General features: G+C 37.7%; 1 protein-coding gene across 2 annotated transcripts in view; it reads right to left on the reverse strand.

The window, feature by feature from the left end:
• Window positions 1–2,565: 2,565 nt before the first annotated feature.
• LOC131157285 (kelch repeat-containing protein At3g27220) overlaps window positions 2,566–16,225 on the reverse strand; it is a 56,200-nt gene continuing 42,540 nt past the window's right edge. For both annotated transcript variants that reach the window (XM_058111310.1, XM_058111312.1), the window contains one exon: window positions 2,566–2,956. In XM_058111310.1, coding sequence (XP_057967293.1) covers window positions 2,792–2,956 — 165 coding nt within the window. In that variant the 3' untranslated portion in view covers window positions 2,566–2,791. The remainder of the gene's footprint in view (window positions 2,957–16,225) is intronic.

Below are 16,225 nucleotides of genomic sequence, written 5' to 3' on the forward strand. Positions count from 1 at the left end.
TGAGATACATGAATGAATGACCATAACTCAATACAAGGTGCATCTTAATAATAAAATAATAATATTATTATAATATATAAATAATATAATAATATTAAAATACACTAACAACAAATTCAAAGGTAACACTGACATATTATATATTGTTTTGTCCACATATTGAAAGAAATGATGCATAACAACGGCTTTGCCATTGCCCATGCAGTAAGTTTTACAGCCTCCAGAAACCCGATGCTAAAACTGTTCTGCAGACCTTTCTTACCAACAATGGCATTTCCTTTCTGCATCATGGCAACAAACTCATTGTAGTCTGTATCCATCTTGAAATTTTCAGCTTACAGCTTGCATGAGATCGTAAATTTCAGGCTCCTTAAGATCAACATCAAAGCTTTTCAACCCAGCTTTTAGTTCTTTGAAAGTGATTTGGCCACTGTTCTGTGTCAATCATCTTGAACATTTCCTTCAGGCCAGCTATTTCTTCCTCAGACAGGCTTTTTGCAATGACCTGCAAAAAAGACATAAAAAGGCAGCAGCAATAGAAATCTGTCTTACAAATAATCCTTGTATTTGAATTCGAAAATTGAGCCTTCGGATGTTCAGCGAGAAGCTTTCACATAGCCTTTTCGGTCATGTTCAGTGCAACGAGACATAATCTCAGAGCCATTTTCTGAAGCTTGTTCATGGCAGAAAATTGCTTCGTGTGACTAAGAACTGCAGAATCAAGAGGTTTATTCTTTAGTGCTGCTCCATGCCACTAAATGAGTGCTTTTTTTTTTTTTCTTTTTTTTCTTTCTTTACAGTCTAGCAGCTTTAATATTGCCCAACTGCTCAATAAACAGATAGCATTCATTTTCTATAATGTTTCATGATTATTTTTAGTAACAAGAACTTCTAGTTCCTTCATTTCTCCACTCTGGCTCCATCAAAACCATAATGACCGTCTCTTATTAAGTAATCTAACTCCCCCTCCCACCAGTCTTCACTTTTTTAATCTTACGGTAAATTTGCTAGCTAATTAATCAACATGCATGATCCTAGCTACCTACGTACTGGGTAGATCATCATCTTATCATCCAATGTGAGTTGCATTCTGACTCAATTCATTATATTATATATCAATAGATATTATTTCTTGATCGCCTAGAAGAAAATATTCCTTTATTTTTTGCTTCATGAGACTGATTCTTTGATTGCATCCCTATATTTTCTTTTTGTTTGAAAAAGTATATTTTGGTCTTGTTCAGTGTTATTGATTAAATTGTTGTTCACTTAATGCTTGTACCCGTTGTTTCCCTCCTATTGGAAAACAAATTTCATATTACATAATTTTTTTCGATATATTTATATTCATAAATTTTTCTTTTGGGTGCATCTATTGCAGCTAGAGGGAAGGAGACCAACCACTCCTCAAGAATTTTTCAATATAAAACATGCTCCTGCTAGGAATGTTATTGAGAGGTGTTTTGGACTGCTAAAGCTATGTTGGGTCATCTTTAGGAGTTTGTCTTTTCATCCAATCAAAATACAAAGTTGAATTAATAAGCCTATTGTCTTTTCTATAATTTCGTAAGAAAAGAGATGACAAATGATCTATTGGAGAATAAGTTGGGGATATTGCAACCAACATCCTCTTGCATGCAAGGCAATTCAATCACGAAACATCAAATGAATAGACTTCTTGGAGAGATAATCTAGCAATTGATATGTTTAATCGTGGAGACAAAGCATCTAATGAAGTTTGTTGGTTGTATGAACTTCTTGAAGTAGTAGTTTGCGTAAAAACTCCTATATATTCGTCAAATGAATGAATTTTTTTTCTTTAGAGTAATCTTTAAAAGTGTTAATTTTTTTAAAAAAATTATTAAATTTGTACATTTTAATGCGTTTCTAAAAATTGATGAGTATTTCATTTCATTATTAATTACTTATACCAAATAATAGAATGGAAAACGAAAATGTCCATTCCATTTCAGTGTGATTCTATGCTTGTCTCCAAACAATGGAATGTGAATGATCATTTCGTTCCACTCTCCATTCCATCTTATTTTCCAACCCAATCCATTCTTATTATATTCCATTCCTGCATATGAAACATAGCATATCTACAACATGGGAAGAGAATACTATAGTATCATCGATTTTATTGATACCTTTGAGACAAAGTACCTGAGGGATAGAAAAAAAAAATTTGTTCATAACGGAACTAGGATGATCAGTTTAAATCTTGAGGTGATTATGAAGTGTTTGTCATTCGCTATGGCCAAAACGCCATTCATTTAAGAAAGGATAAAAAGTGGACAAAAATAGTCATGTTCGGTAAGACTTAGCATCAATTTTATTTTTGACATGTTGACTCACTTTGATCAAGTTCGAGCATGAGAGGGATGACATGTTATGAATTCTCTAAAATTTTCCTCTAAAGTCATTTAAGATTTTTTACAAGTGGAAAAAATCATTATTTTGATTTCATTTTGTTAAGATTGGCATAATTACAACTAAAGAGAATTGTCACACAAACACAGCGCACATTCAACAGATTAGCATATGGCAGGCATCTTACACTGGTTTTTCTTCCGTTCACAAATGTCATTGTCACTCAGTTCCATTTCTCTAATTCAAGTAATATATATATTAACAGAAACACAAAATTAATGATGGAAAACCACAAAGACTGACCCTTCCAAAAAAGAATAATAATAATAAAAAGATATGCATGGTTTATACATAAGAATTAAAAAATTGTTGCCAACAATTGGTTAGAAATGCTAAAAAGAACTGACTGAAAATATTATCACAGGCTCAATTTTGTTCTCCACATTTCTCTAATGACCTTCTTGGGAGCAGGATCATTGAGTCCCCTATCCCGTTGCCCTGAGGTGAAATACAACCAGCCATTCCAAAATCCAACTAATGTAGTTTTCACCCGGTAAGGAAGTTTTCCAACCAGAGACCATTTCTGTAATCATCAACAAGAAACAAACAATTAGGTATAAAAAATCAATCATTGGGGATAAAGTATGCTGGTGGGTAAGCGTAACAAATAATAGTTGGAAAATTGTCAAATTTTCCATTCTGAAACAAAATTGCAAGTACTAGTACAATAATGTAGCATTTTGATAGATGTTGGATCGGTATTGTTGAAGTGAGTTGGAAATTTTGAATTGGGTCTATTGGGTCAGATGCAGCAAATCAAAAATAAATATATAAATAAATGAGGCCTCAGACCAGCCACAAAATCCATCAGAAATAATCCAAAAGTAATATGTTTTACAGTGTGTTGTTGTTCCATTGCAACCTGGTGGCATGGTGGGGGTAGACGGCTGCATATGTCTGACCCTTCGCAAACAGCCCCTGATGCAGAGGCAGCATCAAGGTTCTGCAGCCATGGGGAGAAAGATGAAGAAATTTAAAGAGGAAGAAAAAAAAAATGTCAAGTAGAATAGAGGAGAGAAGAGATGCAAGGAGGAAATCTCACGCTCACTACAAATTCAAAATCAATAACCTACTTACAACATTACTTTCATACACTATTTATAAGAAAGCTTCTAATGGAGAAATTACACATATACCCCTAAACAACATGAAATTACAAACATACCTATAAAGTACACAAATACTACAAACAAGCCACTAAATGCACATAATAATTAATCTAAATACAAAATAACTAATTACTTAACCCAACACTTGACCCATTTCTTCTTAATTATTCTCCAACAAGGATCTTCCCAAGGTCTTGCTTCTTATCCTACACCAAATCCCCTACATTTAGAAAAAAAAATGGCCTAAGAAATTTGAAAAGTTGGAAGATCAAAAGTAAGAAGCAAACTTAGATTCTTTGAAAGCCAGCCCTTAAGTGAGACAACAAACTGTGTTCCATTAACAGCACCATAGGCTTGCATTGAGAATTGGCATCAATGAACTCATTAGGGATGATAAACTCTACAATAAGAATGTTTGAGAGAATTTGGATTCAAATATGTGCATTTTCTTCCTTGCAGTATCTTCAAGTTGAGTAACTCCTAGCAGATTCATTATCTTGGCCAGATGGTAGTGTGGGCTTCAAGATGATCTTCTTACCATTATAGTGGATGACATTTGTGTTCTCATGTCCTTGGGTCACACCCAAATCATCCAACCAAGGAGAACCAAGGAGTACACGGTGACAATATTCATGGGTATGAAAACACACCAAGGATTATCAAAATAGTCACCCATTTGGATAGGAACCAAACATTTTTCACAAACATGTAGAGTTTTCAACCCAAGATATGTCATAAGCCTTTGGATGGAGTTCCAGATGAAGTTGCATACGAATGACCTTATTTCTAGAAACCACATTCATAGGGCATTTCCATCAATGATGATTTTAAAATATTTCCTTCACACTTTAGAAAGGTGTGAAAAGCTGAGTATTATGCCCAAAATACGAAAAATAGCATTCCTTTTTCCAATAATTTGCCACCATATAGCTGGATTTATACATATTACATTTCCTCCACACTTCAGGTGTGAAAAGCTGGGTATTATTCTCAAAGTACGATAAATGGCATTCCTTTTTCCAATAATTTGTCACGATACAGCTGGATTTATACATATATATACCTAGCTATATATCACCAACAGTCCTTAACCACAATTCTCAATCTAAACAACAACAAAAAAAAAAGCCTTAGTTCCGTTAAGTGGGGTCGCCACCAATTTATGCGATCATGGACCATTTCTTTTGATAGATTTAAGGATATTAAATCCTTACTAACTATCTCCTCCCAAGCTATTTTAAGTCTACCCCTACCCCTTCTACTGCCCCCCCATAGTAACTAAGTCACTTTTCCTCACAGGTGCACTATGTGGCCTACGTTGCAAGTGTCCATACCATCTGAGTTGTCCCTCCCTTATCTTATCTTCTATAGGAATTACACCTAACTTACCACGAATATGTTCATTCCTTAATTTATCTTTCAATATTATACCACTCATCCATCTAAGCATTCTCATCTCGGCAACTTTTATTTTTTGGATATTATGTTTTTTTGTCGCCCAACATTCCAATCCATATAGCATAGCTAGTCTTATAGTTGTCCTATAAACCACAATTCTCAATCTATTCATGTAAAACAAGTCTGATTCTCAATTTTCAGGAGCTATCTTCAAGTCACCTTCATCTTGAGTATCACGTAGAAATGATACAAATTCATGTAGAAAACTCACAAATTGCACCAACAAAACCTGATTCTCAATGCTGGCAGTGACAATTTTTTCACAGTTGCAAACAGTGCTTTAAAAGGCGTTCGTAAGGCATGCCTTAAGGCATTTTGGACTTAAAACGCCCAAAGGTGTAAGTGGAAAGGTGAAAAGCCTAAAAGGCATACGCCTCAGGGGAGAAGGCGTACGACTCAAGGGGAAACACTCGCCTTTTACGCCTCAAATTGGAAGGTGTACGCATTTTGGGCAGCCTGATTTAAAACATAAATAAAAAAAATAAAAAAGTAACCAGAACTCTGAATCTGAAGCCTAAAACCCCTTTCCTCCCTCTCTTGATGAAGCTTCTTCTCTCTCGACGATCCTCCAGCGACGATTCCTCTCTCGACGAAGCTTCTTCTCCTCTCTCGACTAGAGTAGAGGAGAGCCAGAGGGAGACGAGAATGCTCGAAGGGTTCTCTGGTTGCTGACTTGCTGCTGATTGAAGAATTGAACACCGAAGCTGTCGAACAGAGCTGCTGGGAGCTATTTTCCCTAGATTTCAAGATTTTGGGCTTGATGTAAAAATTTTGGGCCCTCTTTTACAATAAAAACCAATGTTTTAAAAGGCAAGCGTAAGCTTTTTAATTTTTAAATTTAAAAATTAATGGGAACCATTTGTAATGTTTTGGCCTATATGATATTTAAAAATTATGTTTTTTTTTCTCCATTATTCTAAAAACTTTATCATTTTTTTACTATATATAAATTGATTTTATTTCTTAATTATTTTAAAAAATACAGTCCCAAAATGCTTACCCCTCCTCGCCTCGCGGAGGGTAAAATACCTCGCCTTATGCCTTCGCCTTTTAAAACATTGCTTGCAAAATATCAAGTCCAAATGCAAAATATCACACTGCAGATCAACATATCACGCAAGAACCCAAAATATTGTGACAGGAGCAATTTCTCCCTAGTCTGGTAAGTGCATGAGGAGCTCAGTAACTCCCTCACGCACGTGGCCGGAGCATGTGGAGCGTGGGCTGCCAGCAGGACTCCTCCAGTGATGAAATGTCAGGCGAGGAGAGATCATCATGCAATGGTGGTGATGCTGTGAAGAAATAAGCACAGGAAACTAGGGATTGGAAGGCCAATGACAGGAGAATATTTGCCAGTGCATGGGGCTACATGGCTAGTCAAATGGTGACGAAATTTCGATGGGATGGATTTCATGGGTTTCTGTTTTCAATGGGATGGAAGGCGTTGCATGATGATCTCTAGAAAGTGGTGTTTGAAGAATTGGGGACATGACAGGAATTTTGAAACAGTTAGAACTGTTTTTCCTTTTCTTTTTTCCCCTGAAATTTCAGGGCTGAAAACAAGAAATCATAATCAGAGAGATAATTTAGTAAGAGAAATAGAGAGAGTGAAGAAGACAAGAAGAAGGAAGAAAAAGGGAGAGGGGAAGAGGCCTGCAGAGAAGGAAATCAGAAATACGAGAAAGACTTGAGAGAAACTGAGCAGGAAAAGAAGAAGAATTAAGAAGGGAGAGAACTGCGGCAAGTAGAGAAGACAGTAATCGAAGAACAGAACAGTAAGAGAAGAGGAACAGAGATAAAGTGAACGAGAGGCAGACCAGAGAAGAAGAGGAAAAAAAAAAAAAAGAATAGGAGAGGAAGAAGAGGAAAGAGTGAGTGGAAAATGGGTGGAAAAGGAAGAATGGTGATCAAATTGGGGCTCTAATACCAAATGATGCAGGGGCAGCATCAAGGATATGCAGCTATAGGGAGAAAGATGAAGAAATTGAGTTGCAGAAGAAAGGGCAAGAGAGGAGAGAGGAGAGAGGAGATGCGAAGGGGAAATCTCACATTCACTTCAAATTCAAATTCAGAGACCTACTTACAACATGGCTTTCTCACACTATTTACAAGAACATTACACATACTCCTAAAACAACATGAAATTACAAGCATACTCCTAAATACACAACCATTACGAAACAAGCAGCCAAATACACGAAATACTATACTAATTAAACTAAACACATAATAAACTAATAACTACACCCAACAATCCCTTGACCCAATTCTTCTTAATTATTCTCCAACAAGGATCTTCCCAAGGTCTTGCATCTTGTCCTTCATCACCCCCCCCCCCCCTCCCTCCAAAAAACTGTCAAGGATCTTGTGCTCTGGGCTGACATATATAGAGGCATCATAATGTAGATAAATTAAATTATAGATACAGATAGAAAATCAAAGATTACGTTACAAGCTTCCCAAAAAAAAAATACTGCTGTTGTTTCTGTTCATTCAATAACACAGTCCTCTCTTCTTGGTTTAATAAATTTATCTAATATACAAGATTGAGGTGTCAGAACAAAGAAGATTTTATTGAATATGTAGATGGGTAATGGAGAGAGCATGCAGAATCAATCTTTGAAATCCTTTTTTTCTACTGTTTTCAGAATTGAAAGGGACAAGGAAACTCGGGTTAGTTCCTGCATAACCAGGAAAGAGGTGTATTCTGAAATGTGAGCATTGAGAGGCATGCACATAACAGGGAGCTGAAGTCTTTCTTAGATTTGTCTTAGTTCCGACAAGGGATGCACATTGATGTACAGGGAAAGGATGGAGTAAAGCCAGTCAGTGAACAGGCATGACAATTTCATGGTGAAATCTTCAGGCAGAAGAGAGATGGGAACAGCAAACCTTCCCTTGGAAGATAATGTGAAATCAATCAACCCTGTGAAGTTGATTCCTAACCTAGGAAGGAGCTTGGGGAAGGAATTCTAACAATTCATAATCTTTAGAAAAGAGGATGATGCTATCTAGTCCAGTGGTCTGGTGGTTATGACTTCCAGTTTTTCACTTTTGAGAAGCTTTAGAATCTGAAGGCTTTCAGAGAAGTAGAAATTTTGGCCATTGTAGACTATTGGAGAAGATAACTTGATGGCCAAGTAATTAATTGCACTACTAGATTTAGATACCTTGGATCTATTATGCAAGCTGAAGGAAAATTGAAGACGTCATACATAAGAGTTAAAGCAGCGTGGGCAAAATGGAGAAGTGTTTCAGGCAAGTTGTGTGATCGTAAAATACCGTTAAAATTAAAAGTAAAGTTTTATAGAATGGGTATAAGACTGGTCATGCCATATGGATCAAAATGTTGGGTAATCAAGAAACAACATCCAAAAAGTAAAATTTGCTGAAGAAAATATTAAAGTAGATGAGTGATATAATGTTAAAGGATAAATTAAGGAATGAACATATTTGCGGTGAGTTGGGCATAGAATCTGTAAAAGGAGGACAGACCGGCCCAAATGGTTTGGGTATCTGCAACGTAATCCAAATAGTGCACAAGTGAAGAGGAGTGAGCTAATTACCGTTAGTAGCAGTAGAGGGGATAGGGATAGACCTAAATTATCTTGGAATGAGATAGTAAGGATATAAAAGCCATCAAATTTTTTTATTGTCGAATTTTTTTAAATGAACATGACTCTCACTTAGACTACTGAAATGACTCTGACTCGCTCTCGCTCTCACTCCCGCTCCCTACTCTAGATCTTGATGGATTCTCTAAAAGTTGAGTATGGAAGAAAACTTTCACAAATTGGTGGAAGACAAATCCTTCAAGCTAATGGAGATAGAACAGTAATCTATCTGTCTGCACTTGGAAAAGGTGGGACAAGGAGGTTTCGTATGATTGCAAGAGAAATCTCATTTCTGAAGCCGGTGGATAAGGATTACCTTATCTGCTGCAAGATGGGCTAGTGAATGTTTGCCACCGTTGTTACCAAAGGTGTAGAAGGTCACACGCCATATGAATTTTGGAAAAAAAAATTTAATAACAAAAGTAGAATTTCATCAATCGATAAAGAATTTACAATAGGGAGAATGGGATATCTCCCAAACAAACTAGGACAGTCCAAAACTAGACATAAAAATACCCAAGAGGAGAGAGATTTATCAAGTCAGCGGGTTTCCTTCAACCTCTTTGAAACTCCTAGATGCTTGGCACTGAAAAATCCATAACCAACACACCACAGTGAGGCAAAGTACTTAATTTTTCCCAAACCAGCATCTGGTTTAATTTTTTCCTTTGAAACATCCAAATGCCATCCATAACCCCCATAATACAACGAAAAAACCACACTTACATAAAGCTGCCCTGCCCACCCTTCAACGAAAGCCTACAAAGGTTATATCTAAGAAGTCTTCCTGAAGGAGGACATACCCAGCTCTCTCCCATAATGCCAAAAAACATATTCCATATCCTCCAAGCAAATTCACATTGCAAAAATATGAGAAGCTGTCTTAGATTTCTTGTAACAAAGCATGCACACATTGGGAGAGAGAGCCTTCAAAGGTCTCCTAATTTGCAACAAGTTATTAGTATTTATCTTATTAAGCACAACCAACCAAGTGAAAGCCATTATTTTATGGGGAACCTTAGCCTTCCAAATAGTAGAATAAAGCGGGAAAGAAGAGTTGGAACGAATCAAAATTTCAAAAAAAGATTTGCAAGAATACACTCTTGACTAGTCCAAAGACCAAGAACGAACATTCCTCCCTAAAGAAAGGTTACTCTCATTCTATAAAGATAACAAAGATGACAATTCCACCATCTCCCTACTGTTGAGAGGTCTCCTAAAGTGAAGATTCTAGGAAACCAAAGGGCTGCTCAAGTCACCAACGAAAAAAAAAAAAGAAATGGCTTTATTTTGCTCAGAGCTTAGACGAAAGAGATGAGGAAAATAGTGTTTTTCCCAGCCAAGGATCTTTCCAAAAATGGATAGGAGAAACCCTCCCCACCTCAATTTTAGTGCGAGGTGTGAAAAAAGGATAGGTTTGAGAAATGGACCCCCATGAACTTCCCAAAGAGCATCTTAAATTAGCCTTGGTATCCCGCTTCTTCTCACCTATCCCGAACTTACTTCTTATTACTTTATGCCAAAGGGACGATTCTTCTAGAGGAAAGCGCCATAGCCATTTAGCTAGAAAAGCGACGTTTTTAGACACCAACTTGCCAATTCAATACTAGGAGGCAATTAATTCAAATGATTATGGTCCTTTTCTGAACTTGGTATATGATCGAATGGCAGGGGTCAATCGATCTTCATTAGTAGTGGCAAGGAAGGTGAAGGATGGTATAGATTTCTGCAAGAGTTACGGGAGCCCATAAGGTTGGAGGAGATGAGCAAAATCGAGGTTCAATCTTTGGGGAATCAAGGTTTCCAGATTTGGAAGGAGGTTCTGCCTGGTACCCCAGAGACGGCAAAGGTCTTTGGATGGCATTGCGTGAGTCATAGAAGTTACCAACCATCGAGTTTGGGAGTGGAGCGGCTGGTGGTTCAAGAGGCACTAGGGAAGCTAGGGTTTGCAAGAGGAAGGGGACAAACGTGTTCATAGCTGGAGGAGGGGTGGGCCTAGAATGGGTTGAGCCAGGGATAATTAATTACACTTAATTTGGTTCAGCTGCTGGAGAACAAGTCATGGGCTTGCCAGGGGAGAGTGGCCCACTTGCAAAACAATTTAAGCAATAAAGGCCAATTTGTTGAAGGGCTTTCTAATGAAGTCTTAGGGGCCTGTGGGATTTCTAGTACATTAGGAGATTACTTGGGCTGCAATGGGAAAGCCTATTCTTCTCAGGCCAATGCCCATCCAACTGTGGGAAAGCACAGTACTTCTGAGGTGGGCATACAAAGGAATCTTCCTCAAACTCAAAATTTTCTTTAGAAGACTGGAAGTGTGAAGAGGATTGTGTGGCAGTGGGTGTCGAAATGATAGCACGGTAGAATCAGCCTTGCTCAAAGTGAACAGGGGCTAGAGAAACAGCATTGTAGAATTTCTTCTCCAACTAGGGCGGTCAACGGAAAAGAACTACATGAACCTTTATCCAGAGGGCTGAGAGACAAATTAGTGGAAGCATTGAAGAGTTTTGACCTTACTAGAGGGGATTTTAAGGATGATGACTGTCAGGAATCCCAAACAGCAGACAATGGTATGATTGCTCATATTAGGAACCAGAATGGTACAAATCCCAGCAATGGTAAGGGGAGCCAGGATGGGATAAAACATCCTCCGGTTGTCAATCAATCAAAAAATTCAAAGGTTTACACTCATTGGAACCATAGGAGTAAGGATAAGGGAGATGGTTCCATTGAGGGGATGTCCAGGGCTGTTGAGAAGCTAATTAAATTCCTGAAAAGATGTAGTAAAGGAAATTTTTATATCAAGGACTCAAATGGGTCGAAAATAGATAAAATAAAGAAGGTTAGTGAGGAGACTCCTACTGCAAAGAAGAAATGGGAAGATGTGTCAGGCGAGGAGGATGATTTTGATAGTGATTTTGATTACAATGGAGGGCTGCTTATAGATGCAATTCGCGAACAAGGAGGCTTTGGATCACAGATTATTCATATTTATTGGGTGTGCCTTCTTTGTAGTCTCCTTCTCCTGAGGAAGACTTAGAAGGAGATATTGGTTCGGGGAATGATAAAGAAAAAGAGGGGGAAGACCACAATGAGCAGAATGAGAAAAGTTATTCTCCTACTTCTATGTCTCATTTTCAAAATGTGATGTTCTGCGTATGTTGCTTGTTGATTTGGAGGGAAAGGAAGTCCGTCCGTATGACGGTAAAATGAAGACTAGGAAGGGATTACAGGAATTGGCTAATTTGCAGTGCTCTATCAACTACGTTAGGAAAGGTTTGAAACTAGGTCTTCTTAGGTAGCATTTTGTTTGGGGGTGGGTAGACGGTGTGGGTTTTGTTTAGGTTCTGTTTGGGGAGGGGGAGTGGGCAGTTGTGGTTTGGTTAGTCTTTCTCCTTTTTTTTTTTTTTTTTTCAAAGGTTATCTTGTTCTCTCTAGATTGTAATCTCTTTTTCTCTTAATATATCTTCTTTTACTATCTAAAAGCAAAAATGAAAAAAATAGCCCTCAAATTGTTGAGAAAATTGTCCACGATCATGTAAATTGACAGAAAAGGGTTGTAGCCGACTCTACGTAGTGGAACTCCAGGGTTGGTTTTTTTTTTTTTTTTTTTTTTTGTGTGTGCGTGTGTTGTCGTTGTAATGTTTTATGCATTGTCAGTGGACCAAGAATCCATGGGATGTGGTAGTGAATTGTGCATATGTTGCCATCATTGGACATTGTCATGCTCATTCTTAAAGTGTTCTAGGCTTGGTCAAATGTAAAGGCTTGCAAAGAAAGGAAGAAGGCTCTGAGATTTATCCCCCTCACTATCTTTTGTACAATGTTGAAGGAGAAATAGGAGGGCTTTTGAGGGGAGTGAACTCTCTCTCTCTCTCTCTCTCTCTCTCTACATATATATATATATATATATATATGTATGTATGTATGTATGTATGCATCATACACACACAAACACAGAGTTAGTTTACTTATTTTATTCAATCTCTAAGCATTTATTTCTTATTCCACTTCTCATGTTCCTTTTTGCTTTGTTTTTTCTTCTTTAACTTTTTATAAAAAGGAAACATAGTAAGAAAGAAGATAAAGAAATCATCCATAACCAATAGGAGCTGCTCGTTACCCATTCCATCATCCTCAAAAATAGGAAAATGCACTAAACTTCCAAGCAGATTAGCTAGCACATAGGAAGGATCTTGACATCCCTAACAACCACAAGACACTCTTGATAGGGTCAATATTGTCAACTGACAGTTACAAGGGCTTTAACAAGTTCTGCTACCAAGCAAAATGAATAGCATGACAAAACACCATAAAAGCTCCAGATTCCTGAATGGACCGTAGCTGTCTCCAGTTCCAAGGCCCCCAACAGTTTTTACACAGTTACATTTAGATTAAGCACTTCGCTTGAAGCTAGCGAACCCCACTAGGCATTAGAAATCTATTTTGAATACTCAAAAGAAACATGAAAATTTTCATGACCAATAATACCAAGGGCACTGGGGCAGTACTGGTCAGTCATCAAAATTGATTTCTCTCGGACCAATTCGAGAAAGACTTCAATATCATCTTATCAAGTGGGAGATGGTGAAAACTTATTATTAAAGAGGATTGGAGGCTCATGGATTTTTTTTTCATTTTTTGCACTTAATCAAGCTCTCCCTAGGAAATGGCATTGGAAATGTGTGGTAGCTATTTAAAGAGAGTTTGTGGTGGCATAACATGGAAAGGAAAGGAAAGGAAAGAAAGTGATTTTTGAAATTTATAACCAAGTTTGGGATTTCTTTACTAGCTTTGTCTCTTTTGAGGTTGGATCTAGCATGGCCATTCTTTTGAAATGATGTCTGGCGCAAAAAGAATGCACTCATTTCACAGTCGCCTTCTTTCTTTGCTAGACCACCATTAAAGAGGCTCTGATAGGGGAACGCTGTCAAACTGTGGGGGAGATGATGAGTGGAACCCCCTCCTAATAAGGGATGCACATTAAAGAAGATTTTTGCACTTTTCTCTAAAATCTTGATGGTGCATTCCCAAGGAAAGGACTTGTAATCAAGCAAGGTGAAAGTCAGTTGGAAATAGAAGCTTTTTTTCTTTTCTTTTTTAAAAATTGTATCCTTTACAGTGCCATTTTCCAAAAGAAGTTTCAGCATGCTTCGTGGAGACTCCCCTGGAACACTCTGGAGATCCCAAGCTTCTTTAGTTGGGAAGCAAACTGGAAGCCTGCCTTGACAATTGATGATTTTCAATTGAGGGGTGACATCATTTTGGCTGCCTATTCGGTATACTTATTTTAAGTGTATACTTAGGAAACTATGCATATATTATTTTTTTTTTGTGTTGTGTAATTTCATGTTATGTTAAGGTTTTATGTAATTATGTGTTTTTTAGTTAGTTGTATGTATAAATACTTGGTTTGTAAGTTGTTTTGAATTCAGAATTCCAGCACTCTCTCTCTCTCTCTCTCTACATATGTGTGTGCGTGTGCACCTATTTTTTTAGAAAAAAGATCTATTTGTTTGATAGACAAAAAGGAAAACAAGCTAAGGGCACCAAAAGTTACATGCCAAGTCCCCAAGCAGAAAAACAGACTATACAGAGTATTGACAAAATCAATGCCAACCTGGGCATTAACAATGCTACCATTTTTTTTCAAAAAGAAAAAAAAAAAAAGCCAGCTATCCTTTATAATTGTGAGAGGCCATAATTCCTTTGAATCTACTTCCCTTTCTCTCCCCCAATCATCTAGAAATGGACAAAGGAACCACCTCAAAAATCTACTTTCCAGCTTTATCAAGCTTACTGCCCCAAGCATTAACAATGCTACCATTTTTTTTCAGGAAAAAAAAAAAAGCCATTATCCTTTATAATTGTGAGAAGCCATAATTCCTTCGGAATTTCTTCCCTTTCTCTCCTCCAATCATCTAGAAATGGACAAAGGAACCACCTCAGAAATCTAATTTATAGCTATATGAAGCTTACTGCTCTTCCAAAGCCACAACTCTTCCATAATAGAACCAGCTGCCACCTAGCCCAAAGACAAAGCACTCCCCCAAATATTTCTGGACTGTTTACATCTAGCAAGAAGATAATGCACTCTGCCCCTCATTTATTTATTTAGTTTTCTGAAAAGATGGTATCTATTAACCATCAAAATACCCCTATTCTCCAGGTTATCAAGTCCCAAAAATCCTTCCCCACAAAGCTTCCGATGATTTAAATAAATAAATAAATTAGCTAAATAAGGATACCCTCATAGGAATGCTAGTCTTCCAAATAGCCTTCCATGGAAAAGTGCATCTTCTTCTCAGTTATCTGTCAATGATATCAGCCCCTTACCTTATATTTAGCCACACCCCCACCCCAAAAGGAATTTTTAGTGATCCACCCAATGTGTTCGACCCATGCTTAGCCACAATCACTATCCCCCAGTGATCTTCCTCTCCCACCGAAAATCTCCAAAGCCAATAACCCAAAAAAGCCTTTTGAAATTAATTATGTTCTTGACTTCCAAGCCTCCCTCCCCAAGATGTTGTTTCAGCACCTAATGTAGGACAGGAAGCCAAGCATTGGATGTCCCCCCTATTTGGAGGCAAATTCAAAGAGCAGGGTCTAGAGCTTGTTGGGTTCTAATGTTAGGTTTAATTAACTAGTATGCTCATGCTTATGCAAAGGTGTGAGTGTAAAAGTGTGTTTAGGATTCAGCTTCCCCAACCCACCCCATCCCCCCACCCTTGATTCAATTCAAGTTCTTTCCTTCCTTAATGATCCCATATTCCTTCTCTCTCTCAGACTGTTCTTTCCTTCAAAAATATAATTAAATTAAGCAACACAACTCTATGAACGTCAGCACAACCAAAGCACAAATAGTCACTAGAGACTACTGCTCTTCCAAATTCTTTCTAAGATTTTTTTTGTAATTCCTAAAAATAAAAATAAAAGACATTCAAACACTTTGAGGCCTCCAATTCATGCACCACCACAATCAATAGAATTAGAGACCACTAAGCAACATCTCAAAATGTCATCAATTTATGACCTATGAGATGACACGTGCCTTTTAAAGTTTGAACCGCCACAACTGCTTCTGGTTTATTGTCCTGTAGTTAAACCTTGATGAAACCAGCACTGTGGTCAAACTCCCCGTCCCTTGATTTGCATACCCTCAAAGATCATTGCTACAAGCCACCAGATAACAAGAGGCACTGGCTCCACTAGTGATTTTCCAAACCAGTCATACATCATTACCATCCATCTCTGTCTCCCTTAATACTGACTAATCAGCCCAAATTAAAAAGAAAGTGACCCAGGACCTCTTCTTTATTGGCAAGCCTAATTCAAAGAAATTCAAAAACCCAGCCCACCTTCTTTAACACCAGACAACCAGCCTTTGTCTTCTCTAGCGCCATACTTGGACCAAGCCCATTAAACCAGACCACATCTCTGAATGCCACATCAGCTCACAAGAAAGCTGCCACCTTCTGCAATTTCATCAGGCAGCATTATCAGACACATCAGCAAACATGTAATGTCAGCATATTGGTCCAGACAGGTAATTGCCCCAGAATACTGCCCTAGTTTGGACCTGATACAACTGCCCGAAAATGAAAAGGA

This window comes from Malania oleifera, chromosome 6, assembly GCF_029873635.1.
Source record: "Malania oleifera isolate guangnan ecotype guangnan chromosome 6, ASM2987363v1, whole genome shotgun sequence".
Taxonomy (NCBI): Eukaryota; Viridiplantae; Streptophyta; class Magnoliopsida; order Santalales; family Ximeniaceae; genus Malania; species Malania oleifera.